The sequence below is a fragment of the Neopsephotus bourkii genome, unplaced genomic scaffold (assembly GCF_033783945.1).
Source record: "Neopsephotus bourkii isolate Nb327-2 ecotype Australia unplaced genomic scaffold, CSIRO-AGI_Nbou_v1 NB_1298, whole genome shotgun sequence".
Lineage (NCBI taxonomy): Eukaryota > Metazoa > Chordata > Aves > Psittaciformes > Psittacidae > Neopsephotus > Neopsephotus bourkii.
Genome location: NW_026901782.1, coordinates 1,045,094 through 1,072,247, shown reverse-complemented (window position 1 = coordinate 1,072,247; position 27,154 = coordinate 1,045,094). Strand labels below are relative to the sequence as shown.

General features: G+C 42.9%; 2 protein-coding genes across 13 annotated transcripts in view; both read left to right on the top strand.

Moving 5' to 3' along the window:
* Positions 1-27,154, top strand: part of NRG1 (neuregulin 1) — a 182,010-nt gene that overhangs the window by 62,365 nt on the left and 92,491 nt on the right. For 3 of the 12 annotated variants that reach the window (XM_061366113.1, XM_061366112.1, XM_061366117.1), the window contains exon 1: positions 17,890-18,683. The exons of 8 other annotated variants lie outside the window; for them this stretch is intronic. In XM_061366113.1, coding sequence (XP_061222097.1) covers positions 18,056-18,683 — 628 coding nt within the window. In that variant the 5' untranslated portion in view covers positions 17,890-18,055. Of the gene's footprint in view, positions 1-17,451; positions 17,565-17,889; positions 18,684-27,154 lie in introns of those variants that run through there. One more of the 12 variants, XM_061366110.1, reaches the window with a different exon arrangement.
* LOC133219074 (uncharacterized) lies at positions 17,271-17,702 on the top strand. The gene has a single exon (XM_061366119.1). It carries the CDS (start codon positions 17,445-17,447, stop codon positions 17,604-17,606), a length of 162 nt encoding a protein of 53 aa, XP_061222103.1. The 5' UTR covers positions 17,271-17,444; the 3' UTR covers positions 17,607-17,702.

Here is a 27,154-nt window from a genome sequence, read left to right as displayed (position 1 = left end):
AGTAACTGAGGATGTTCTCTCAGTTGTAGCCAAAATTCTGCTGTATGCTTTTAAGCACTGCTGTCCAATGCCGTGGGGTGTTAGTTCAGCAGTTTAGTTACTGTTCTGAGATAAAGGTAGGTTTAAATGTCTGGTACTTTAGCCTGATTAAATACCACCCCACCTCCACTTATTTCCATTCTATGAAAGTCCAAAACTAGCATTTACTGTTTTGAATTTCGTAGTATTTTGTGTTATTTGAAGCAATGAAAACATGGGGTGATTCCTCTGACTCCACAGGACAGACAGTGAAATAGTACTGTAGTCTAATCTTTCACTATACTTTTTATACTTTTAGTATGACTTTTATTATTTTGCTGGAACAGCTCTTTCCTTCCATTTCCCACTGGGGAAATCTTTGGCTTTAAACAAGCTGCAGGCTATGCATAGTTCTTGAATATTTTAATGATCTACACAAAACCCGTTAACGGCCACAATGGCAACTGATACTTGACAGACAGTAGGGTAACAGTTGTCTCAGAGTCTGCGAGAGGCCAGAATAATCTTAAACACTAATTTTGCAGGAAGGATGATGAATTGCCTTGAGCAGCAATGCAGCTCATTCAAATGCATGTCCGTCTGTCATGACGCGGAACTGGTTTCAATTCTCTGGTGTAATTAAGCTCTGAATCAGGTGCTGTCCCTGGTTTCTAAGCAAGCTACATCTGCAGAGTAGATGCTTGTAACTCCTTTATGTATTTACCTCGTTGGAGGGAGGAGGAGGTTAAGATGGGTCCAGGGAAGGAGTGCTGTGGATGGATTCTGTATCTTTTTTGGTAGACTAGTAGTCGAGCCAGTGTAGCCAATATAGCCAGTATAGCTCCCAAGCTTCATGGGAGATAACACAAGTCTGAAATGCTCTCCACGTGTGTTCAGCCAGCATATTTGGGCTGGGCATCACTGAAACACATTCCTGGAGCCAGGGGAGAGGAAATTAGACATGGTTTAGGGACTGCTTGCCTTAATTGGTCTAGTTGCATGTTTCTGTCAGATTCAGAGGATTCTTGGTGCCTTCCCCACAGTGTCTGTATCCTGCACGAAGTGTATAAATGACCTCTCATGCTGGCAGCAATGCCATAAGTGAATTACAATTTAGAGGACAGGAGCTAAATGCCAGCATGCTACTAATTCTTCCAGCCAAATGGACACCTGGAGTGCTAATGTGGTGTTGTACTTACTACTTGAGTTATGAGGAGAAAATATGCAGTAAAACTCGAGATAATTGGATGTGGATTGCATTTGCAATTATATGTTCACTGGATAATATGCATGCATCAGAGACCTAATATTCACCCCAGCAAGAGAGCACGGTTATAGGCAGGCTGAGCAAATGGAGTTTTTCAATTTAAATGTGCAAATGAATTTTATACACACATGGGCACTATTAGCAGATGGCCAGTAGCAAAGGCTGGGTACAGGACGGGGATTCTTTCCTTTTATTTCACTATGAATCTGTTCCTCTGGATGATGTTTCATCTTGAGGAATAGCATTTATTATCTGTAAATACAAAGTATGAGATTGTCATTTACAGTAACCCAAAACCAGCATGTATGAAGTGCTGGATAGAGAGTTTTCTCTGGGTGGAGAAAATATAATGAAAAAAAGTGAGTCAAATATACTGACTGTTGTAAGATCTTCAGATCAAGATGTGGGGTGGGTAGCTGTAGTAGAATTACATTAGCTATAATTGATGCACTAGTACAGGATTATTGAAAATTCTGAAAATTTCTTAAGGAAGAAAGAATTCTTTAAAAAGCTGTTTAAGAAGAAATGGGCATCAGCTAACTGTTTAGACTGGGTTTAAGTAAGTGGGGAATTGGTTATTGCTTGTTTTAACTTGCTGCTCTCAAGTTCTTCTGCTGTATCCTGATATTAAGGGGATGTGAAGTGCAGAAAGGCTTATCTAAGCAGAAAGGAGAGCGTGTGTGTGTATGAGCTGGCTTTTCTGCTGGGCCTTTGTCTCAATCAGATCTCACTGCTCATTTCTTAAACATAGCCATATTCTTGGCATCTCCCCTTTTATTAACGCAGAAAATTGTCACTGTGATAAAGTACATTACAGCATTTACAAGAAACACTGACTAATAAAGGTCCAGTGAGGCTTTAAGGAGCTCTACATACTTTTCCATCTCTGAGGGCTCTTTCTTCCTTAGCCTTAGTCATGGTCATGTCTTAGCCATCAGTAGCTCTGCAGAAAACAGTAATCCCAATTGATTTCAGCACAATTTCTGTGCACAATACCAATTGTCAAAATTGAAATATCACCCGCTTTTGAACAAGAGTCCCTGCTGTCAGCTAGTCAGACTGACCGCATGTGAAGCAGTCATGCTGCTGTACCTCCTGTACCTGACAGGGAGGAAAGGGAAGCTGACCTTCTGGAAAACAGCATGTGCTGCAGAGCAGGATTTCTGCTGCCAGCCCATGTTCACAGATGATGGGGAGGCAGACTGATCACAGACATGCAGCAGCAGGCAGGCTGGCCAGCCCCAGAGCCCACGAAGCCCTGTGGTCTGTCTCAGGCAGCAGGCAGCAACTGGTGCCTCAGGGGCTGGTGGGGGAAACACACAACAGAAAGATGATGCCTCTGCTAAATGAATTTTCCCTAAGCCAGGGCCATGAGAGGTAACTCAACCTTTCTGACTCCTAGTTTTTCTCTCGATAGATCTGCAGGGGGACTTGTCACTTCTATAATCTTGTTTAGTTGTTGGCTCCAGCTCCCTCCTGCTCTCCCATAGCAACCAGCACCCCATTATGCCATGGATCAGGTTCCTCACCGTGAGGCCAGCAGCATCACAGGACTTCAGACAGGGGCTTCTCCCACCTTAGAGGCCAGAGCAGTTAGGGACAACAGATGTTAAACCCTAAGCCACTAAGTGGAGTGTAATCTTCTCTTGGTCTGTTGCCTTTCCTCATCCCTTATCTACATTGACTAGAAACAATTACAAGCAAGCCACATAATCAAATATTGTGACTGGAGTCACATGCTGTTTCAGACACCTTGAACAGTGTCACACATGATTGATGTGGGAATATAGAGCACCAGAATATGTCAGTGCTTTACTGATTATTGGCTCTGACTGTGAGCAAGGCTGAAAAGGTAGAGGAAGATGAAAAAATAGTTTCCATGTCAAACTGTAGACTTGTTTTGTTACTAGAAGATGTTATCCTTGCCCTCTTTTGATTCGTGACTGACTTACATGCTAATGCATTAGGTTTACTAGCCCTTGCATAAAGAGCATTTGTTTTCGTTAGTGCAGCAGTGGAATGCATGCTCCTATTTTCCAGGCAACCATCAAATCTATTCTCAAAATTTCCTCAAGAACTTGATCTGAAGAGGGTCTGAGCAAATACGTATTTCTCAATGGCAGATAAGAATTTTTTTTACCTGTTCCCACATGGAAGAAAGAAATGTGTCTCTTCCCCATAGAGGAAAAGCTAACTACAGAAGGATATAAGATCATCTGGCAGGCTGGAGAGGTGTAACTTGGCCTGCTCTTTGCAGCCTGCAGAGGTCCCTCTCTTAGCTTGAGAGATAGAAGGGAACATCCTGTGTGGCAGGAGGCACTCCCTGAACTACAGTGGTCAGGTAAGATGGTAAATCAGGAGACCTTGGAGGGTCTCATTTTTGCAGCCCATGTGAAGTGCTGAGAAGGATCATATGCTGGTCTTTTCAAGACTTCTAACTGACCTTAAGACTGGCCACAGTTTGATCTGATAATGGTTTATTTTTCCCAAAGCAGACACAATTAATATGTATAACCCACAATTAATATGTGGGTGAACATACAAGGAAAACAATGTCTTCAGTAGGGAGCCAGCACAAGGCTTTTGTCACTGACACTCGCCTTTGCCCTGTTGTTTCACCCACTGTGATTAGAAATTCATCAAATATGTCTGGAGAATTCGCATGCTTAGCCTGCTTTGGAAAGAGGGGATTGTCTAGCTGTGAAAGGAGATTATGCAGCAATTTCCTCCTCAGCACAGCAAGGCAATGAATCTGACTCTTCATTATAGAGGAAGGATGAGTAACAACGGTTGCATTTCCTGTGCAGTGAGAGCAACATGAGCCGTGCTGCAGGTTCCTTTGGGAATTTCCATGATCATGTCGATTTCAGACACAATGCATAATGTTACTATGAGAAAATGTAGATGTTTAAATAGGAATGCTTGTGGGGAAGGGGGAAGGGATTGATGTATTAAACAAAGTGTTTGAACTCAGCTAGAAAGACAGCTGTACAGAAGACAGGCTTCAAGATAGTTACTCGAGTTTTATAACACATTCATTAATTACTGACAGCAGCACAGTATGTCTGAGACGACCGTAGTTTTGTGAGAATGTGAGATATTCTCACATTCTCTCACCCCTTAGGAAAATATTTCCCTCCGCTTATGAAAATATTTCACTCTGTTTTAGTTGTGTGAGAGGCTATAGAGAAGTCTTGCAGTTACTTGTATTTGCAAAATAAATCAAGGAAAGAGGTCCCAGAAAGCATCTGCAGCTCTCTCCTGTGTTTTCATGCTCCTGCTCAGGGCAAACACTACGCAATGCTGCCGGCCAAGCATCAAACACTCCCATTCTGTTTACCAGAGTCTCTAACAGATGTGCTATCCTGCTTATATTGTTCTAAATACTTTACTGGAGGGAGGCTAAACATCTGCAAATGCAGAAGTGTATCATAGGTACACCAATCACAAGGACACATTCTTGAATGCTCCCGAAAGACAGTCCAGCAATTGGATGTTAGCAAGACACTGATGAAATATTTCCTGAGCAACCCCATGCACATCCCTTAGGACTAGAATGAATGTGCATTGCAGTCTTGGAATCCCAGACCAAGGCCTGGCTTCTGAGGGAACTCTGAACTTTGTGTGCAGGCACCCCAGTGAATGCTCACAGACACTTTGCATGATCAAAACTAAAACTACTTCCTAAAAAAAAATTGTCCACAAAGACTGTCCAGAAAGTCTTAGCAAGAGGCTTCAGTGACATTTGCCTCTCTAGTGTAGAAATGTTTCATCATTTTTTGTAAAGCTGGATACTTACTTTAGCAAGAGGAACTTGGAAGGTCACCCTAAAACAGCCTGCAGTAACAGTGTTGAAAATGTGCTCTCAAGAGAAGAAGGAAAATTCCCAAGGGGGAAAAAAATGGTGGCCATATCAGGTTATTGTAAAATAAATTCAGAAGCTGTTATATGCATCTTGAGTGAAGCCTACCACGGCAAAAATATCTTTAAAGCAGTCCTGGTCCATCCAATACTCTCTAGGGTAAGGAATGGAAAAGAGCCTTGAGTCATGAGCAGATGCAAGTGTGTGAAGTGCCTAAGGACACGTGGTTGGGTGTGCCTATATAAAGTTAGGCCCATTTTAGATGCCTAGGCACATTTTTTTTTTCTAACTGGCTTCTTTCCCCCCCCTCCCTTTTTTTTTTTCTCATAAAGGAAATGCAGTGACTGCACATGCCTTATTAAAAGATTACTTGTTTGGCTGGTGGCCATAGAGGAATAATTCCTCTTATTGCTCAATAAATCAAGTTACTGTCATTTTAAACACTCTAGCTGAATTTCTGATCAGCACATGAAAGAATTGACTCTACCACTGTCATGTTACCGTAGCATTAAAATAACAACAAATTTGGGGAACATAAATCTGGAGCATAGGCAAAATCCTTTTAAAAATTTGCACATTCTGTAGAAATCTGTCTGCTACTTGGAAAATGCACAGGTATTGCCATGGACAAGTACAGTGCCAATAAGATATGTGCAGGAAAGCAGAGTGGTGTCTTTTGGATTTGTAGCCATTTCAAATACATTTTAAATTTTTAAAATAATATTTAAAATGTTAAACAGTTTTTCATTTCAGTTAACACAACTTTTCTTATGCACAATAGCAATCATGTTATCCTAAGACGGAAGGGGTGTTGATTTAATTTGAAGTGGGGGCTCCTTTCCTGAAAGCCTTTTTTGTTGCTTTAGCAATTGAAAGCCTTTCTTTCCTAATAGGATTAGTCCAAATAATTACCAAAGGATCTTTCTGCGTCATCTGAGTACAGTTCCCCACAGTGGTATTAAAAAGCCTGTCTGCAGTAGGGAAATAGTCAATGGCTATGGGTAGCTGAAAAGGTTGTAGTTAACTCTTGCCACTCAAACCAGAGAAAATCATCTTCAAAAGGACCACTGATTTTTACCCTAATCCCCACTGTGCCCAATTGATGGGAAGAAGAAACAGTAGCTCTTTGTTGGCAAAATGCTACTACAGAGGGGACACAGACAGCAGGGTGAAGTGAGGGGACACAACCTGAATGGTAGGTGTCATGACAGCCCTCTTGCAGCTCTTGTTCAGTAATGTACAAGTGACGTGCAACAACAAAGCTTTAACATTGCATGTGCCAGATTTCATGCTACCCCTTTGGTTCTGGCTGCTGGTGAGGGTCCTCACCTCTGCCCTATTGGGAAGGAAGCCTACTTGCATCTGTTTGGCACATCCCTGAAATCTATAAGTAAACTCAAGGGTGTGTGGGAGAAGCTTCTGAATTTTCAGCTTTAGGACAGCTCCTTGCTGCTCTCCACAATTTTTGCATTTTAGGCACTGTATTGAGGAGTTACAGAATTTTTACAGAAAAAAAAGAAAAAAAAAAAAAAAAAGAAGGAATCCCTTGAGGAGGAGAAGAAAGAAATTGTGACTCACAAAGGCATCCTGCTGGGGAGCAGGTCTGAATTAATTTCTGTGACTTTAATCTGTGTATCTAATCCATACCTTTATTACTTGTTGAAGTCACACCATATTTTTCTGGTGTTCTAAGCCTTCCTTTCAGGGGTTCTGGCTATGTATCTGTATTTCTATGCAGCATAATATGCTGTCCAGGATAACTGGAAAATGAAATCTACAAGGCATTTCTTCAGCAGGTATGTGCAGATACCAACTTGACAGATACATGTCTGTAATGATAGGTCGTTGTTCAACATTGCCAGGAAATGAGCATTCTGGCCTGACTTGTCTGATATTCCCTGAAATCGTAGGACACATATGGGGGTCTTTTCCAGCTCACTCTGAACACTGTGTTGTTTCAATGGGGAAAGGGCTTGGTAAAGACCTCTATTTGGGGTGCTTTGTCTCTGTGCTGCTATCTGTGCCTGTTTCCTCTCTGCCCATCCTCTGGAGACTTCCAACTTGTGTAATTGCATTTGAACATAATCACATTTGTGAATCAAAGAAAATGCACAACCTTGTTGTCACAAGTTAATTGTTACTGGAATAATTCATACAGGTTGTCCACAGTTGCCTGTTTCTGTAATAGACCCATCATTCCTTCCAGCTTCTGTGCTTTTCCAAATAGCTGGTATTATTTAGCCCCTTTAGTTGTCACTCTTGAAAACGCTCATTACTTAATACACTAGTGAGCTGACTGTTGCCAGTAGCTACAACTTACCTTTACACACTGGTAAGCTGTAAACCTGAACTTTCTGTCTGCTGCAGCCACATTAATAATGCAGTATGTTTCCTGTAATTACATACATGCACAGAGACTCTTTTTCTGTGAAAGGAAGAAAGGAGGTGGAGGTGGAAGGTGGTGGAAATGGCTACAACTAATTATTAATGCTGACTAGACCCCAGCTGCATAGGTTTTTAATTAGCGAATATCTAACCCTAGTAATAGCTGTTGGGATAATACTAGCACTTCTTAAGCAGGCTAGTTTAGAAAGGGAAATGTATTGTCTGCTCACATCTGCACTGTGGAGTGCTACTAGCACTTAGCAATGCAGGCCAAAACTCTGTCGTTTTTTATTTTTCAGTTCACTTTGTTAAAATTTAGTCATTTTGTGTCCTTCAAAATAGCATCAAAGAGTGATTTCTAGGCAGCTGAGCAGAGCTGCTTTCCTGATGAACCTATGAAGCCTAACAAAGGAAAGGAATGTAGTATATAGAATTCCATATATTACAAGTGTTATTAACAAGGCCTTCAGAGAATCATTCAAATTGATCAGTGAGGCAGGAACACCATCTTTGCTTCAGGGCAAAAGGACTTCAAGACACTCTGCCTTTTTCTTCCTTATCTGAAGTTCAGGATCCTGGAATAAGTATGTTATGACCACGGGTATATGTATCAGCCTTTTCTGTTCCGGGGAGGTCAGATTTTGCCCTGTGGGGCTTGTGCCTTTAGAATCTGTTTTGTTTACGCCCTTGTTTTCTCCTCTAGCATTTGTAGAATTGCTGAAATACAGTTCCTTTACTAAAAACCCTGAAAGAAGGACACAGACTTTAGTGCGAAGCTAGAAACACAAAGACAATTCATTACTATTTGGCACCTTTTAATTTGAGTTAAGCAGCAGTTAAGCAGTATGCAGGGAATTCATGAGCAAGACCAAGGCATCCCTCAAGTGAAAGCAGGTATTAGATCTCCACTATTGCTGTGGTTGAGCAGGAAGAAATTTTGCCCACACTAGCAAGAAATTTGGCTACGTATCTGTAGCAGGCAATGTCTGAAGGAATGGTAGAATTTTGTATGGTTTGGTTTCAAACTATGGCCCTGATCAGAAAGGAATTTAAGGACATTATTCACCCAGTCTGTGTGTGTACAAGCCAAGGTTGCTAAATGTCTCTTTCTCCTTTTGGCAGCCTAAAGATGCTTGTTTCCCTTACCCATCATCACGATCACCCTTCCCACTACAGGCATAGCATACTACTGTGGCGTACATAAGGACAGTTCCATTTTATTTGGCTTTTTCTGTGGACAGTTATCTGGATGAGCTTGGCTGGGAGCACAGGACACAGGGTGACCTCAGCCCTGCCTGTCTGGCCCAGCCTTTCGAATACTCTTCCACAGTAAATTTATTTATTCTTTAGACACCTTCATAAGGAAGGAAAAAGACAGTCTGTCCCCTCCACCTCCTTTTTGCAGTCCCATTGCCACTTCACAGCCTCTGTGGTGAAACACAGGCAGGCATAAGAAGCCCTCAGTGGACATGACCTGCAGCTTGAATGCAGGAAATGCTGCAGGAATAATGAACTCATCAAATGAAATTATGATTGCTGTAAACTCATTCTCATACATATTTATGTATGAGTGCATAAATACTCCATGGCATACTTTTGTTGACAGTAGCACTGATCAGAAATACCTGAGTTCTGTAACAAAGGTGCTATTTACCCACTTTCCTCTGTGCTTTTATGGGCTTTAAAGCCCTGTTTATTCTTGTGTCATCAAGGGGATGTTTCCACAGCTGCACTACTGCTCTTGCACCATCTAGCAGCAATGGCCCACATTGCCCTGCACTGTGCATGCTTGTATACTAAATGCAAACAAGTTATAATGAAGCCATGGTGTAAGGGTATGCTCGGTCCCTGGAGCAGCACAGAATCTGCACTTTTTGCTTTAAACTGCACCAATGAAATGCGATCACAGCAGAAAGATTTCTTAAAGATTTTGGAGTTTCCTCTTTGATATTTTCCTCTCTTGCTCTTGACAAGACCCAACCTGATGCAGGAACATTAAAGTCTTGTGTATGAGATTTAACTACCTTATTTCAATTCAAATTTTTATTTCTAAACTGCGAGAGTTTTGCTTTTGTGCCAGACAATATGTAGCACAAAGAGAGCTTGGATGCAGGCATGAGAAAGATGTGACAAGACATCTGAAAATGCAGGCTGAAGTTTGCATTCAAAATATAGCTATGTAATAAAACCGTATTTGATTAGACTACTGAAAACTCATGACTTGACACAAATTCTCCTTTGTCATGCTTATTTGAATTCTTCTTAATTATTTGCTGGAAATTGACAAAGTTTTCCAGCCAATGCCAAGGGAGTGATTCATGCCTTCTATGGCTTTTTGATTGCACTAAGAATATTAAATATTAAATGTCCTTGACGATGCTAGGATCCTGAGGCATGATGAGAGCTGTTGCTTTTGTTATCATTGGAATTTTTGCACTTATAAATACTGTGTTGCCTATCTGTTTTAAACAGCAAACATCCAAATTCTGCTAACCTAAGCATAATCAGGCTACATATAGACATGACCTGAGCTGAACTAACCAGTATAATTTTATTAATACCTTTATTTAGGATAAGGTAGATTAAATACATTATTTAGAAGTATTTCAGAAATTTGCTAAGCAGACTAGCTCTTGAGCTGAAAACATAACATTTTTTGCAGCTTGCAGTTCTGAATATGTAGATTTACTGTAAGACATACTTTACAATTCTAGGCCAGTAGTACGTCAATATCTTATCATTTATACCCATTTATTTAATGGTACAGAAATTCTTCCATGCACTAGGCTTGCTCTATGTCTTTGACTTCTTTCCTTTTGATTTTCAAATAACAAAATTATCGAATATACATATGCTAGAGAGTTACTCTATGAAAAAGTCAATGTGTAATAGAAATTTTGAAAATGACACGTTAAGGTGAAATAACATTTCATGCTTCAAGTTTTAAACAGCAACAGTTGGGAATCTATGGCAGTGCAAAAATAGCTCTGTTTTTAAAAAGCAAAATAAAAGTGTAGTAAGTAGAGTCACTATTTTTAGAGCAATGGGTATCTTGATGGGATCTTTTAGCAGCTTCTGACTAAGTTAAGCCTAGATTCAGGAAGGGCTTTGAGTCATGGTTTCACTATGGTGAGAAGATGAAGTCAAGGAACTTCTGTCCTTTGAAGCATGTCCCCATTCTTCCAGCATATACATGTTTATGAGGCCAGGCTGGGAATGAGCTGGAAAACATATCTATTTAAAAAAAAAAAAAATCTTAAAAATCTCACAATAAACTCTTTTTAAGTCAAAAATCATTTCTGTGATCCAATTGAGAGCCTGGCCACATGAACAATGTTTCTGTTTTTTTAATTTGTGTAGGTGACAGAGGGACCAGAATGAAGGAGAGAGGGAGGAAAGGATGATATAGCTGCCAAACTGTTTATCATGAAACCACAGTACTACACTCCAAAATACCTATTCAGTTCTGAATTAGGCTCTGATTCAAAAAGGCACTTAGATATATGATGTAGCCTGTCTCTGATCAGGAAGGCATTTCACCACTTGTTTAACTCCATGCACGTTTAAGTACTTTATTAACCAGGGGTCAATGGGGGAGGAATAATTCCTTGATTCAGGGCTTTCAGGATCTTTACTCAAATTATCAGTGTCCAGTGCCTCCCTGGCAGCAGCAGCACTGCAGATACAAGGGTTGGCAAGCACGGAATCCTGCAAAGCAGCAGTACTGTCCCATGGACAGCCACAAGGATTTAGTCCATCTGAATAAAGTGGCTCAAATGCAGGCGTGCACCTGCATTTGCACAACAGGGTGGGTGCGAGTTAATGAGCAAGCCTAAGCCCTGTGACTACAATGCTGCTCAAGCTCACTGCTGCACTCTGCAAATAAATAATTCGAACTGCCCCAAGCACATCTGCTGGAGACTCCAGTGACAGGGTAAAGTGATGCTGAATCTGAAATAGATAGATAGAAAGATAGAAAGATAGATAGATAGACAGATTAGATAGATAGATGGATGATAGACAGACAGCTGTTAAAAAAAAATAAGAAACTGAAAACTGCACATGGTCTTTCTTCTGCTTCTTCTGCTTTCAGGCAGAAGAGCCTAGATGAGCACATTGCGTATCTTTGCGTCTCTTAAATGCTCCTTTACCACATGGCAGCACTAATTATCATTAACCTGAACAGTGGCAGGGCTCACCCCAGTTTTGTGACTTAGCAGAGGCAGGGGGAATGAGTCAGTGTCACTGATGAAAACCCCTGACATTCGTGGTTTGATGTTGGATTGCTGTGTCTCGTGTAGTGCCACTAGCTCTGCTTTTGATTAGGATGAAAGAAACTCAAGTGTCTCGCATTTCGCTTGAGGATGAAAAGACTCAGGAAACCTCTTGGTTCCCTTGAAATAACAGCCCATTTTATGGCAGTTTTCCATTTCAACTCCTGTCTGTAGCTATTTAATGTATCAACTCTTGAAATGGCCAGTGTAGCTGTGTTGTTTTTTCAAAACACTGCTTCTGTAAGCCACAGCTGTGGGGCTTACAGAAAGCTTGTTCCTAGTGTAAATGCCTGGTGTAAATGTGCACATCTAATGTCAATACAGCAAATGTTGACACAGTGGCAACATGAGCTCTCCTAAATGTTTTCACAAGCACTGAAGTTCGTATTCTGTGCTCCAGACATTTCCAAGAAATGTACTAGTGTGAGGACCTGCTTCTGACACATCTATGCGGGCAGTACAATAATTCCAGTGTAGTAGTTTTGGCTTTAGGGTATGGAGATGGTTTGGATACAGCCTCTTCATGTCTCTGTTTCCTGTGTGTAGGGGGTCTTCCCACAACAGCCCTGTTATATCAAATGAATTAAGAACACTAATGTTTTCGCTGCCATTGACATATTTAGCCTCATGCCTAAGGCTGCATATGTGCTTAAGGGTCCATGTTTTTACGGCTCATTTTCTTACAGGCTTGATGTTACTCCTCCTCAGACACATGGCTGCAAATGGCCAGGGGAGCTTAAAAAAATTAAGGTGAAGAAGGCGGTGGGAATGAGCAGAGACATGCAAATAGCACTAATTCATGTAGTCTGCTTGCTTTCCAGCAGGTGAAAAAATGCATGTACAAGTGACAGCCTGTCCCATTTTAACATTTGCGGTTCCACTGGCAGGACCAGTATAGAAGCAAAATGAAGTTTTCTTCTGTGAGGCTTTTAGTGAGGGCTTTGGGAAGGACTCAAAGGGAGAAAGTGCTGGCATCAATCCAAGGGAGATGGATTAAGAAAGGAAGGTTGGTGAAGCACTGAAAGGAGGAATAAATGAATTGCTTGCACCATGTGGATAGCCCACTCTTCCCATAACATGACTGCTGGCAGTGATGCTGCTTATTGGGCCTGCTCACTTGCTTTGGGTCACTACCACCACCACCCCCAATCTTTAAATAGTGCACTTACTTAATTTGAAGAAAGTGCCTGCAATCAATAAGAAGAGATCCTTTTATCTTCTTCATCAATCTTTTGCTAATGAACATGCACCTTTTTTTTTTTTTTTTAGCTTCTTGGTTACAATGCTTTTAATTTCTCAATGTACAGGAATAAGGGAGCACCATCAAACACATGATGGAGCAGCTGATACCACATATTGCTGCTTGCTTCTTTCTGAAGAATTGGCATGGTCTTAAAGGAAAGCAGTAATCTGTGGAAAGATCATTTGCCCTGCACTGATGTGTGGTCTTCTAAGCATCCTTTCTTAAGCTGTGACCCAGCAGAGCTGTGAATAACCACTTGTGAAGACATACTTTCCTAATGTCCCAGTAGTTGCAAGAAAGTATATAATTCTTACAGAATCTTTGTGTGGGCTACTGGGACTTTATTTAAAGCAGATGTATATTGGAAATCCAGTGGCTTCCATGAGAATGACTCACCAAACCTAATTTCCAAAACTTCCAGCAAGTTTGGGTCTGATTATGGCATGACTGAAGATTCATCTCAGTTAAATGGTGTTTGCTGCTCTGATTTGCAGGATGTTGCCATCTTGCTCATCCTCATCACAGGCTGGAGGTTAATGCTGACTATGGCTTTGTGTCCCTCCTTGAGTGTTTTGGGAGTGGAATTTAGCAAAATAACACTTTATTCTTTGCAAAAACACTTTACAAAATAGAATTACGGTTTTGTAAGACTGAGTTTCAACCTGTCATTTACATATGGCAAGAGTCCAAATCTCAGTCACAGATTAGCTTCATTAGTGTAGGATCACACTACCTCTGCCTCTAAACTGAAAAGACCCAAGCCACATAATAAGCAGAAATAAATCTTTGCACAAGGACCTAACCAAATTACAAACAGGCAAGTAATTTCCTTCCTTATCCTTCTACATTGCCTACCAATGGTCTACCCTAGTAAAACTTTGTTACCTCCAAGGTCACCATCTGTCTCCTTTTCTGCCACAGTCTCCCTTTCTGTTAACCAGCTCTTAGCTCTTTTCTGAGTCATTCTTTTCCTCCAACTTGGGCAAGACCCCATGTTAAAGCACAGTATGCCAGTGCCAGCAGGTAACCACAGAAACGTAAAAGGCCCAAAAAGCTACAGGGAAGTACTTCTGAACTGCCGTAGGGATGGGGTGTAGGGATGGGGTGTAGCAGAAAAAAAAAAAAAAAAACAAAATCAGCAAGCTGTGCCTTCAGCTTACAGTCGTGTGAGAGACCATCAGCCTCTACCACAGCTACGAGAGCTGGCACGAAAGGCAGCGTGTTTTCTTACTAGCCTAGATGCCGTAGAGATCGTGGCGTTGTATTTTTGTCCAAAAGGTCCCTCAGGAGCCAGCCCCATGCAGTACCGGGCTGCAGCACTGCGGGCAGGCTGTGTGCTGCCTCTGGCTGTGGCCACCTTCGGAGCGGGGCCAGGGAAGCAGCCTGGCCGATGATTCAGCACTGCCTTTCTCTTATGTTGGCCGGGGAGCACCCGGAGCCGCCAGGCCCCTCCGAAGGCAGAGTGGCTGCAGCGGGGCTGGGGACGAGGCATCTCTGCAGGGTGCCCTGGTGAGGGGAGGCGAGGAGGAGGTGTGAGCAGACCTCTATCCTGCGCGGTGCTGGAGCCCGCAGCCTGCGCGACGGGGGAAGGGACCTGACGCGGCGGAGGGTACTGCAGCCTGGCAGGGGGCCAGCCACGGAGCGGCTGCGGAGGGTGAGGGTGGTTGCCGGCCGGGAGGAACCGGCGCGGGCCGAGGAAGGGAGCCTTAAAGAGCAAGGGAGGTAGCAGGAGCTCCGTTTAGCCAGGAAGGTTGGGGTGGGCAGGAAAGACCCTTTCTTTGGTCCTTGAGAGGCTGCAGGGTGGGGAGGCGGGGGGCGTCAGTGTTCCCACATGCGGGGAGCCCTGCTGGAAACGTGTCCTTCCGTGATCCAGGGACAAGATGCGCAGAGGTGGCTATGGTCTGAACCCTAACAATCTGCCTCTCCGTCCAGCTCTGTAGCCTTATGCAGGATTACTTCAACTTCATAACAAACCTTGTAAGAAAGGTGCAAGATCTCCACGTGCATTTCTGTTCACCTCAGCACCAGAAAGATGTGAGCAAAGAAGAAACATAATTTGAAGGAGTGTAGTCAAACGTGGAGTTGTAGTGGAGATCACAGAGGACTGAACATAGGTAGTTTTGCCTATAATGCCAGTGCAGGGAAGATGTGGACAGGGCAGTGGGTCAAACAGAAGTGCAGAGCAGCATCAGTAGGGAAAAACTGCCTTACTGGAAATAGGAAGGTTGAAAAATTAGACATGGATAAAGAAGGCAAGGCTTTTTAAAAAATTCGTGCCAAACACAAGCAGTATCTCATGTGTGCAATGAAGAGAGTATTCCCAGCTGGTTCTCAGCTTGCACTCTGCTTTGAAGAGTGATTCTTCAGCTTCACGCCTGAGGAGCAACTTGTGTGTGTGAAAGTATGCCTGATTTTCACAGATTTATCAGTTAATCTAGTAAAAGATACGTTCTTTCCCTAGAAACCTTGCTTACTTGTACCCACAGACCACCACAGCTGTCGCAGCTATACTGCTGTGATGTTACGCTTTCTACAGTGGCTATGTTGTTATTGCTGTTTGAAATAGGTTTTCAGATACTTGAAAGAGGCTGCACTCATGCAGAATATTACCAGCTAAGGTGCACATATGCTTTGTAGTAAGAGGAGCCAGGTATGTAAATATGCAATGCAAGCTGTTTGTTCTCTCTAAGGTTACTGCTCACATCATTAACCTGAGGACCAGACATTTCAGTGGTAGTGTAGACTAGGTTGTATAATGATTTATCTCCTTACATTCTTCCAGAGAGTCTTATCACTGGCTCTGCTTTAAGGTGAATTCTCCAGGCACTTGAATATAGCAGCATCATGATTACTTCAGTTGGCTACTACAGCCTCACAGGAAGCTTTGTGATCAGACATCCAACAATTAGTCCTTGACGTGACAGTCCATGAAAACTCTTTGGGATTCATTGAGATTTTGAGAAATCTTTCTTTAGCAAATGTTATTAATGTTCTCATGAAAGTGAGGGCGGGAGGAAGGGGGAGTGGGGGCAGTTGGAGGCAGAGAGAGGAGATGGGTAGAGACAGATGTCTTTTCTGTCACTACCAAAAATATGTAAGTACTAAGGAAATTACCTTTTGGATGCCTGACTAAGGTAGCAGCAAAACTGAGTTCAGGGCAATTTGTAGCACTTAATTATTTGTTTCCTTATGCATCCTCCAGCCCTTTATACTAAGGAGAAAGGGGGACTTATGCTGCCAATTCCTTAATGCAAATGTTTTCACAAAGTCCAAGGAACTGGAAATTGGGTTTAAAGCCCCTCTCCTTTTACACATATGTCTGTGTTGAGAGACTGGAAATAGAGCTGATACTAATGTTACTTTTATTATGTTAACTGGACTGTTGATTTACCCCAGTATTACACTGCACTGGTGGAAATTAGTGCTAGGTAGTGGTAGAGGTCGAGAATAACAGACAAATTTAAGAACAAAGCAGAAATCTTGTTAATAATAAAATTACTTCTGTCCCCTCCCCCCCTCCCCCCCCCCATCTACTGGGGAGTGAGAACATATGCTGGCAGCATGCGAGCTCTTGAAAAGTATGTTCAGGAGATGGCTTTAGTGTGAAGACTTTGATTTTTATGGGTTTGGAAAAGGGGATTCCAAAAATGGGCTATAAAAAAAAATAAATATTCAGACCTCTGTAATAAGTTAAATGCAAATTTGTCAGAGGCTGGAATGCTTTGGGCTTGGGGTTTTTCCCCCTCTGCTTGACCTAAGATGCATCCCAGCATCTTTCCTAGCAAACAAAACTTAGGGGCTTGGAAGGAGAAGCTGTCTCTAGGTGTCAGGCAGGGAGAAAATGCTGCTGGAAAGCTGTCTTCCCCCTGGGAGAGATCGGGTATCCGGCTGAGAGAGCCTGGTCCATCCCGGAGCCTGCTCCGGCCGCAGGACCGTGCCTGTCACCGATGGCCGCCACCTCGGCGGGGGAGAGAGAGGCAGCGGCGGGCGCGCAACTCCTGCACGCTCCCCCCCTTCGATTTGATGGCCTTTATTTCTCCTAATTGGATAAAATAGGAAGTCACTGACAGTCCTGCGTTGCCGGGTGTACTGATTTCCCTCAGACCAGCCCTGCAGAGGGCGGGGGGTGGGGTAGGGGAGGAAGGAGCGAGTCTACATCAGGGAAACAGGCTGCGAGGGGGCTGGGGGAGTGGGGCGGGGGGGAAGGAGGAAAGTGAATGAGAGCTCAAGAAGGACAAAGAGGGAGGGGAGAGAAAGGGAGTTACCACCGTCTTGGCATCGCTCTTCCTTTCAAACCTCTGTGTAATGATATTGTTTGCAGTGATGCTCAGACAGCGAGCACCTGCTGCTCTGTAATGATTCAGCCTCTTTCAGCCTCTGCTGTAACACGACAGGATGCTGCTGCTACTGTCACTTCTGCCGCTGCCGCCGTTGTTACAGATTTTGCTTTTGCTCCTTCTACCGCATGACAATTGTTTTCCTCGTCTAAGCAGATACCAGCCTCAGATGCTCAAGGTGAGAGTCTTGCCTTTCGCTCTGGGCTACTGGTTCACTTAATTTGCTCAATTTGTTCGATGTTTGTGGCTTTCTTTCTCTCTTGACCCTCCTTCACCTTGTTTTGTTTTGTTGTGCTTGCTTCGGGGTGGGGGGGAATGTTTCTTCCCTCCTGCAGAAGAGCTGGAATTGCTTGAGAGGTATTTAAGGAATTATAGAAGTGGCCAGCAAACAGGAGCTCAGTAATTGCAAAGCTAGTCTTGCTTCAGAGAGGCAGAGAGAGCGACAGAGGGTTCGGGGGCAGGGGTGTGTGTGTCTCTTTTTTCCTGCGTGTTACTCCTCTCCCAGTTTGGATGATGTTGCTGAGCTTGGACCTTTTATTGACTCCCACTCTGTGATTTCTGCAGAGCACTGTGACTATTACATCTCTTTTTGTCTGTGTCTCATAGTAATGGACTGTGATAGAGTTAAGGCCTTTTGGAGGTGAGCTGTTTGAGAGCTGATACTTAAACATGTCTGAAGTAGCTGCCGACACTTTCCCCAGCCCCTCAGCTCAGCTGAGCCCTGATGCGTCCCTCAACGGGCTCCCGGCTGAGGAGAACATGCCGGGGACCCAAAGAGAGGACAGGAGGGTCCAGGGAATAGCAGGCCTTGCCGCGACCTGCTGTGTGTGCCTGGAGGCAGAGCGACTGAAGGGCTGCCTCAACTCTGAAAAGATCTGCATCGCCCCTATCCTGGCTTGCCTGCTCAGCCTTTGCCTCTGCATTGCTGGCCTCAAGTGGGTCTTTGTGGACAAGATTTTTGAGTATGACTCTCCTACCCACCTTGACCCTGGGAGGATAGGACAAGACCCAAAGAGCGCTGTGGATCCTACAGCTCTGTCTGCCTGGGTGCCTTCGGAGGTGTATGCCTCACCCTTCCCCGTACCTAGCCCCAAGAGCAAGGCTGAAGTGACAGTGCAAAATGACAGCTCGTTTGTGCCCTCCAAACCGTTCCTCCAGCCTTCTCTGTATAACCGCATCCTAGATGTTGGGTTGTTGTCCTCTGCCGCACCTTCGCTGTCACCACCCGCCCTGGAGCCTACCACAACGTCTCAGGCGCAAGCAACAGAAACCAATCTCCAAACTGCTCCAAAACTTTGTAAGTAGAAGCTATGTATTTCTTTGTTTTTCTCTTCCAAAAAACCAAACCAAAACAAACAAACAAAAAAAGAATAAAAAAAGGCACTTAACAGTTCTGCAGCTGTCCTTGAGGGGGACATAATTGGCATGCAAAACTTAAATGTGCTAAGACAGGTATAGCAGCGTTACCTTCTCAGGAGAGCACCCAAGGGTCTCTGAACTTAGTTCTGAGGTGTGCATGGCAATTGAAGAGGGCTTCATTTGAGACCTTTGTAAAGTGCCAGTACCACCCTTTTCTTCGCATCCACTTGCAGGAGAGTATGTGATTTACTTCAAGGGTTTATTTGATAACTATTCCACATGGTCTATCAATATATTTTTCTTATAAATTTGATTTGCGTCCCATGTTGGATCTTCCATGTGTGTTCATTTTCTTCTCCTTGCCTGCAGAGCACTTCTGCTACCTCCTTCCTGAAGTCTGTTGCTGGCAAACATCCTTAGCATCCTCCTGAAACACTCAGGGAGAGCAGTGGAAAAGAGCAACAGCGTATCTGAAGCAGTTAGAGACTGGGAATTATTAATTTAGCAGCTACCTTATGATCTCTCCCATCCCTTTAAAAGCATAGCACACATTTCTCTGCATCCTTCCCCTCCTCTAGGAGCTGATGCTCATTGAACCTGTTTCTTAGGCATTGCCTCATTGACTTTTGTGGGGTGTTTCAGGAAAGCATTCTTACCAGTGCAGGAAGTCAGTTTCCAAATTAGTATTTGCTCACCCTTAAAGCAAAAAATATCCAGGGTACCTCTATTATTTTATCGGTAGCAATCAGAAAGCCTCCAAATACTGCATTGCTGAAGTGTAATTTCTCTGACATTCATAATTTTAACCCATCAAATCCAGAGCAGATCAAGCCAGCAATTCCTGGGCTGTGTAAAATGGCACAACCCTAGTAAAAACAGAAGGCAGTGCCCTCGTGCTAAGAGCACAAGGCTGAGGTTTCTTTTGAAAAGCTGCAGTGAACCTGATGAGCATTGTGTTCCTTGCAAATTTCTATGCAGGCCCCCATCTCATTTATTCTCCCTCATACCTTCTCTGTAAAGCTGCAGGATGGCCACTTTATAGGTGGTACATACTGGACATCACCCTGGAACCCTGAAATGACTACGAGTTTGCTACTAAGTTTAGCCCCACCAGGACTGAACTCAGTATAGATAGGTGGTGAATGGATCAGATGTAACATTTAGGGCCAGCCACTTTGCAGATGAAAATGAGTGCAACTACGGTGATTTCAGTGGAGGTCTTTCAGCACAGGCAGTCCTGAACTGCAATCCCAGAATCACTGAAAGAAAATTCTGAGTATTCCAGTAGAAACCCTTCTGCCTTTTGCTTAGATAATGGATGAAAACCAGCCTTTTGGATTAAAAGTAATTTGATGGAAACAGTCTAGTAGAGAAATACTGCTGTTGAGTTCAGTGATAGGAGGCTTTGTTGTAGTAGGTAAGACATTACTTGAATTATTGGGACACTTAAACACCTTTGCAGTTATATAGAATTATACTATGTGATTTTTTTATTATTTTTTTCATCGTTGATGCAGAATTATTTTTTTTTCTTTTTGTAGTGCAAATATCATGACATTAAAGATATGACAGCAGTTTCTACTTCATAAAGTAACCAGAGACCACCATTCAGTCAAAATGGCCTCTCTCATGTGATAGGGAAAAGTAACCAAAAGATAGTTATGCCAGGACAGCCCTCATCCTTTTTAATTTCTACCTGTAAGGCAAGCCTTTATCAATAAAATGCTAATTTTGTCTCTGAAATAAATGAAGGGGAGTGGGTGAAAAAGAGATTCTTTGGAGCAGTCACTGACAAAAAGCCATTATGTACATTCAGATCTACTCACATCTGGGAAAAAATTGTTGTCTAGAAATTAGGTGATTGGATTGAGTTGCTTTTGGGTTTGTTCTGTTGCTTTATTTTTGTTGTGGTTTTCTTTTTTCTTTCTTTTTACTGTTGCCTTAATTTTCTTAGGAGAAATGTGTTTTAAGGCGTCATAGACTTCCAGATAGCAACAGACTGAAAGGAGAGGAAGAAGTGACAGCAGGTCAAGTTTAGGTTAATCTGAGAGAGAAAGTTGTGTGGGCAGTATTTATTCCAACTATGGCACATAATTCTGACTATGGCATAGAGTCTGACTATGGCATAGAGCTGCAATTCCCTGCAAAGCAAAATAAGAAAATACAGCTGGAAAAGTATACTGCAGAAGGTATGCCTAAGAATTCAAAGAGGCATGAAAAGAACTTTTTGGACAGCTCTAAAAGCACTGTCTTGGGGGTTCTGAAACAGCTGCATTTCAAACACATCATTGTGTTTTATGTAGAGCAGGATTTGTTGGAGAGGTTGACAGATTGCATCAGTGATAACTGGGTTTTTTTTTTATGAATGTCTTTGACAGCTATAAAATTCTGAGAGAGATGCTTGGAAAGTAGCATCTGCAAATTGAATTGTCCCTTCTTTTGCCTCTCAGTGTCCTTTTTTCCATTTCAGGCAAGGTGAGATAACTTGTTCCCAGAAAGCCCCTTTTGTGCTGACTTTTTTTTTTTTTCCAGTGCAGAAATAAAAAAGAACTGACACAACTCATATTCTGTGGCTGATGTATTGTTTCTGAACCAAGCCCTTCCATGAGTTTCCAAATCCTTTTCTTCTCCTCTCTTTTCTGTCTTACTCAGCATATTCCCCTTAAAGCTGTATCCGTCAAGGTCATAGTCTGCAAAGAGCTAATTGATTCTTCTTTCTCCTGGAGCCTGGGAGGGAAAGCAGAAGAGAGACAATCCTTGTAATTGTGTCTGGTGCATTAGGTTGAAGACTGGTCTCACTACTATTATTATAATTTGCCCTTTCTTGATAAAGAAATAATCATTTCTGTTTGGTTTAGGTTTTATATTGTAGTACGATTTCCCCTTTGCTGAAACAGAAAGGAAAGGTGAGTGTTTTAAATCATTCCCATATTTAGGGAGCTTGCCAATCTTAGCATAATTACATCAGAGAAGATTTCATTACAAGTGGGATATAATAGTAAGCACTAATCTACAATCTCCCTCCTTCTGAGAAGACATACAGATTGCAAAAGTGCTAACACAGTTTAGGAGCTAAATTTTACTTCTTCCTACACCATCAGTTTTAAATTCAGTTCCACCCTTTACCCAGGCTGGTAAGAGATGTGCCTCTGTAGTACTGTCAAAACTGTGTTTCTGTAATAACTGTACCTCTACATCTGCATACCAGCCACTCCCTTTAAAGGTCTTCCCACTGCCTGTTCTTCCCATTTAAGCGGATTTCTCCCAGCGTCACCCACCAAGGTCCATGTAGGGTTGCCGTTGCAGAGTGACAGCTCTGCCAAAGGAGTGCAGCACTCCTGCGTTTTGGCTCTGCCCTGAAGGAGAGGTGCCTGAGCCCATGGCTTTGGGATCACAACTCTCCTGACTTGGTGAAGTGCCACAGGGCACACGAGAGGCAGGGCATGAGAAAGACCACAACACAAACACTGCTGAAGTGGGTTTCTCTGGGAGAAACTCCAGAGCAAAAAGCCTGGCAGGGAGCAGGGTTCAGAGGATGCCATCTCCCTGGTGGCACATCCATGCTGCTCCTTTGTCTTTTCTGCTTTTGGCTTCTCTGACCACCCTGTGTGCCATGTGTTGATAGGCCAGCTGCATGCCTCATGGCATTCTGTTGGCCAGTGGATGACCAAAAGGCACATCTCCATCTCCCTACCTCTGTGCCTACAGAGTTGTGCTGGCCGTAAGACGCTCGAGGGTGAGTGCAGCACCAGACTTGTGCATTCCCCTTGGGCCAGGAAGGGCTCCCTTCTACTTCATCAGTGCAGGCCCTCACCTGGAAAACATGGCAAAGCAAAGAAAGGATTGTGCACTGCAGTCAGCCATCCCTGACTGGGACTGCTCCTATCTGGTGTTTCTGGTTTCTGCTGCCGCTTCAGGTGTGCTGGGCCAGCATCAGCAAGGGTTGCTGCTTTCTCATCCTTCGTGAAAGAAGCATTGAAAGAGTGCCTCTGAGAACTGGTAGTGGGTGTTTACCTAGGAAGTGGTCTTACCTCACCTCCAAAGTTATCCAGTTGTAATGACTGAATTTCTTGTGTCTTTTTAGTGCTAGGTATGAGGAAAATGAAAACTAACCTGTCTCTTGTTTTGGTATCATACTGTAAATATTCCTTGCAATTTCTCTCTGGCTCTTTCACCTCCTCTTGTTCTTTCTCAGCTCTGCATTTGACATCCTGCTCCTGTACTCAGTGATTTGTGAAGGTCTGTATTTCACCTCTGTGGCAAGCTGGAGGGAGGCTTTCCCTCCAGTTATAGTTGTTGCAGCCCAGCTGAAGGCTTTGATTTATGGCTAGAAAGGGTTTGTTCACAGCAGCTGCACACAGTGTTTGTTCTTCTTTTTTTTTTTTTTTTGACACTTCTAATTCTGATGCATTTTTTGCAGTTGAAATCTTCATCAGAACACCATAGGTTTGAGTCCATGCCTGGCAGCCTCTGAAGGTGTCAAAGTTAGGGAAGTTTTGGAGAGCTGCAGGAAACTACTAACAGGAGGGGAGAGTAGATGATACAGTACAGGCTGTATCAGCCTTTTGTACACTCACTGTTATTATGAAGGGCAGCACCACAAAGGAGATTGCATTATCCCCAAAGCTTGAAGATGCAGGAGGAGAGCACCTCCATTATACAGTTTTAAAGTTGATTAGCTTCAGACACCTAACTTAAGTGCCTACATTAGGAAGATAGGCAGCCTTCAGCTTCCTATTCACCATAAAGGAAGGGACCTCCCTCAGGCAATTCCCAGTGTGACTGTAGCAGGAGTTACTCTCCAATGAGTCTACAGGGAGACTAACCTTGCCATTCAGTTTCTAAGTTAAATGTCTGCTATACAGTGTGAAGACTCATTTTGAAAGCCATGATTTTTCCTGGACATGCCCTGTGAATTAACAATGTTTTGTCACAGAGAAGTTATAATTAATCACGGTTAAGATACCAGACAAGTTCTGAGCCTAACTCAAGAGCGTAATAAAGAGATGCTGATCTCAGTAGGCCCTGGAGACACAACTGGGCCTCCATTAACAAGCAGCAATAAAGCAAGTGCCACTGTACTGAGCCATCAAGTCTGTATTTCCCTGAAACACTTCCTTCTCTGCTGTCCCAAAGGTCATGGTGTCTCATAGATGTATGTACTTGTGGCAGGAACACTCAGAGTAAAGCGAGATTGGGACTGATGCATAAGATGCAGCAATTTTTAGGGAGTTCAGGTCCATTAAGCCTTCAGCTGAGACTTCATCTCCCCAGCATGGTTAGTCCCACTGTCTTTAAAATGCCCCAAACAAGCAGAGTTTCTTCAGACAGATGTCTTGTTTTGTTTCTTTCTGCATCTCCACCACCCCCCTTTTTAACATCCATTGCTTGCATAGATGTTCTCATATTCAACATGCAGGGGACTGATCAGTCCTGTGTTCCTTTCTCTTGGGCAAGCACCCCAAATTCATGGCTTTCAGAACTACTCCATGGGTGTGGTTTTTCTTTTGTGCAAATAATGTGATAGAGCAGAAGCCATGTTTCCCCACGTATTTCCTCCTAATAACAGCCTGAATTTCTCAGTGCAAAATAGCAATCTGCACTTTCATTTATTTTTAAAACCTTCATTTTACTTTTCAAACTTCACGGAGAATAAGTCATGTATTCAGGCTATATGGAACTTCTGCATGCTCACCCTCCTTATTTATATGCATATGCATATGTGTGGATATAAAATGCAAGAGCTACATGGAGTATATGGCCATTATTTCTTTATTTAAAATGACCTCTGGAACTGTACTGCATCATAAGTTTCTAAGCAAAGATGATTAATAATTGATGTCATAGCAAACCCCATGATTCAGATTGCCACTGCAGGGGACTAAAATTATCCTCCTTCAGTATCTATGGTACTTTTAAGTTAAATGTTGTATTTCCAGTTCGCATACTGAAAATTAACTTGCCTAGCAGTCCAGCCTCAGATTTGCAGTGCCTAACTTTTTGGGTGCAGAGAAACCTTGAGGAACTTTTTCAGCATCAGATGAGAAGGCAGAATTTGTCTTGCTGGAGGCTAAGTAGCAGGTTAATTGTGATGCAGAGCTGGAATGATATAAGTGAGCGTTTTCATCATTTGCAGTCTTGCTAATGGAAATGCAATAGATTTGCTGCAGAAATCCAAATCAGAATCAATAACAATGCAATGAGGCAGCTGGTTCAGGGAGAGCACTTGTGATGCCAATCTACTGCAGACAGTACCTGGGCAGAGACTGCTCTGGCTCTCTGTCACAAAAGGGCAGACAGCCCTAGAAGATGCCACGGCAGGGAGTGAAAGACTTCTGAAAGGAAAAAGCCTGCTTCACCTAGGGTGGGGCAGTGTTAGGAGAAAAGGCTTTCTATGATTGAAAGAATTGTTTTCTTTGGGGAATTCAGATCTGTTTGGACCCCAACATGTCTTTTTTGTTACAAGGTACTAAGTTAAGCAAAGACAGCAGACTTTCTGCTTCAGGTCACGTTCAGACCACATGAAATCAAGGAAAGACTGAGTCATAGCAAGCAGCTCTGGAGATGGGTAGGCGGTTTCAGAGTATCTCCTGCTAAGGGCTTCCCAAGGCATAGCACTAAGAGGAGCAGTCACTGTCTTTTTGTAGTTTGCTTTATAGTAGGCACGCTGGCTACCTTTACTATTTATATTGCAGGAATCCCAGTTCCGTGGAAAGAGAGTGCATGGTGAATCACATCTTGATCTTTCATATTAAAATGTTATGTGAAGTACTAGACTCAGTAGGAGGTACACATTAAACTCGGGAGCCTGAGCATGACCACTGTTAGGCAATTAGGGAGCTCTTGAAAGCAGCAACGGAGAAATACCTGTGCAGTTTTGAGGCAACATAATGCCTGCTTGTTTACACTCTGTCCTATCTCATCCTGTCTCTCATCCACCTCCCTCATAACCACTAGAGTCTTAGTCACTGAGACAAAAGGGAAGGTTTTAGCTGGCGAAAACTGGGCAGGGCCAAATCCAGTGGGACATGGATTGGCTGCCACTCTGCTAAGCTAGACCAGAGGCGAGGTCCTTCAAGCTCTGGACAAGATCAGTGGTGTTGTGGCAAACATTTATTACCTTTGCTCCCGCAGTTTTTTATTATGAAAGACTTATTTTAATATATATGTTCTTGCAGAGTGTGTTCAGCTTTCTCACATACGCTTTCACTACCCCTTCCCCCACTTTCTCTTTTTTATATCTATGCTTCATCTTGGAACTTGCTGGCAGTGTGTTCTCATAACTCAGACAGCTTTTTACTTTGGCAATGAATATTGCTTCAGTTTTTGAGATGAAAGGAAATCAATACTGGGGTGGTAGTCACATGGCACTGGGGGAGTATTTGAAACTATGATCTGAAGCGTGATTTGTGACATAGCTCAGTATTTCTATGGAATTCCTGAAAGAGATTTGAATTTTACAATTTTGAACAGTCAATTAATTCATGCGATTAGACAGATCAAAGGAGAGAGAAAAAAAAAAAGAGTATCAAGCTTGCTGAAAAACCTTTCTTTCATGCAAAGAAGAAAAGATTCCAAGCTCACAAAAGGTGCCTTGAATCTTCTAAGGTGGTAACTGGAATCCAGTGTAAGGTTGCTGGAACTGGATCTCGAGAAAAGAAGCTTATGTTTTTCACTATATTAAATTAACCTCGATAATTAATTTAGTTTTTCCGCTTGAATTACATGGCCTGAATTTTCACTGGCATGAGCATCGAGATGCGCTGGTCCATGATCTACCTGACATGGGAGCATCTTCCCGACTAAGGCATCTTCCAGACCCCCACTGGTTGTAGTGTGAAGTCTGAGACCAAGATAGTGTTTGCCTTTTCCCTTATTCTAGCTTACTTTGACTTTGAAAATACGTGTTTGCATTCTGGCCATTCATTCATTTACACCATTCTCTCCTGGATTAAAGACCTCTTTCATTCCATGTATTTTCCCCTCATGAAGGTGCATATACACTATAATCAGCTCAGCTTTGGATAAGCCTTTTTGACAGAACAGGCAGGCTGAGCTCCATAATTCTCACTATGGAGGGAATTGGTTTCAGTCCTTGAATTATTTCATTCTCCTTCACACTTTCTTAGTTTTCAGATAGAGCTGTAATTTTGATAGGATACTTACACATTGACTAGTCAAAAATTCCAATGAAGGACAGCAAAATCTGTTCAGTGTCTTGGTCACTACTCAGAAACACTTAAGATGCATGAAGCAGCACCAGCGTCTCTTTAATATTTTAAGCAGTAAATCAGTAATAATGTCCAGTCAGAGTAGAAGACCCAACTCTCACACATATAAGGGTCCTCACTGTCCTGCTTCTTAACCCTCAAGGTCACACGCTGCCTTTTACTGGAGTGGCATTACAAT

Excerpts from the sequence above, each read along its gene's own strand:
- LOC133219074 (XM_061366119.1), top strand. The coding sequence starts at position 17,445 with ATGCTGCTGCTACTGTCACTTCTGCCGCTGCCGCCGTTGTTACAGATT.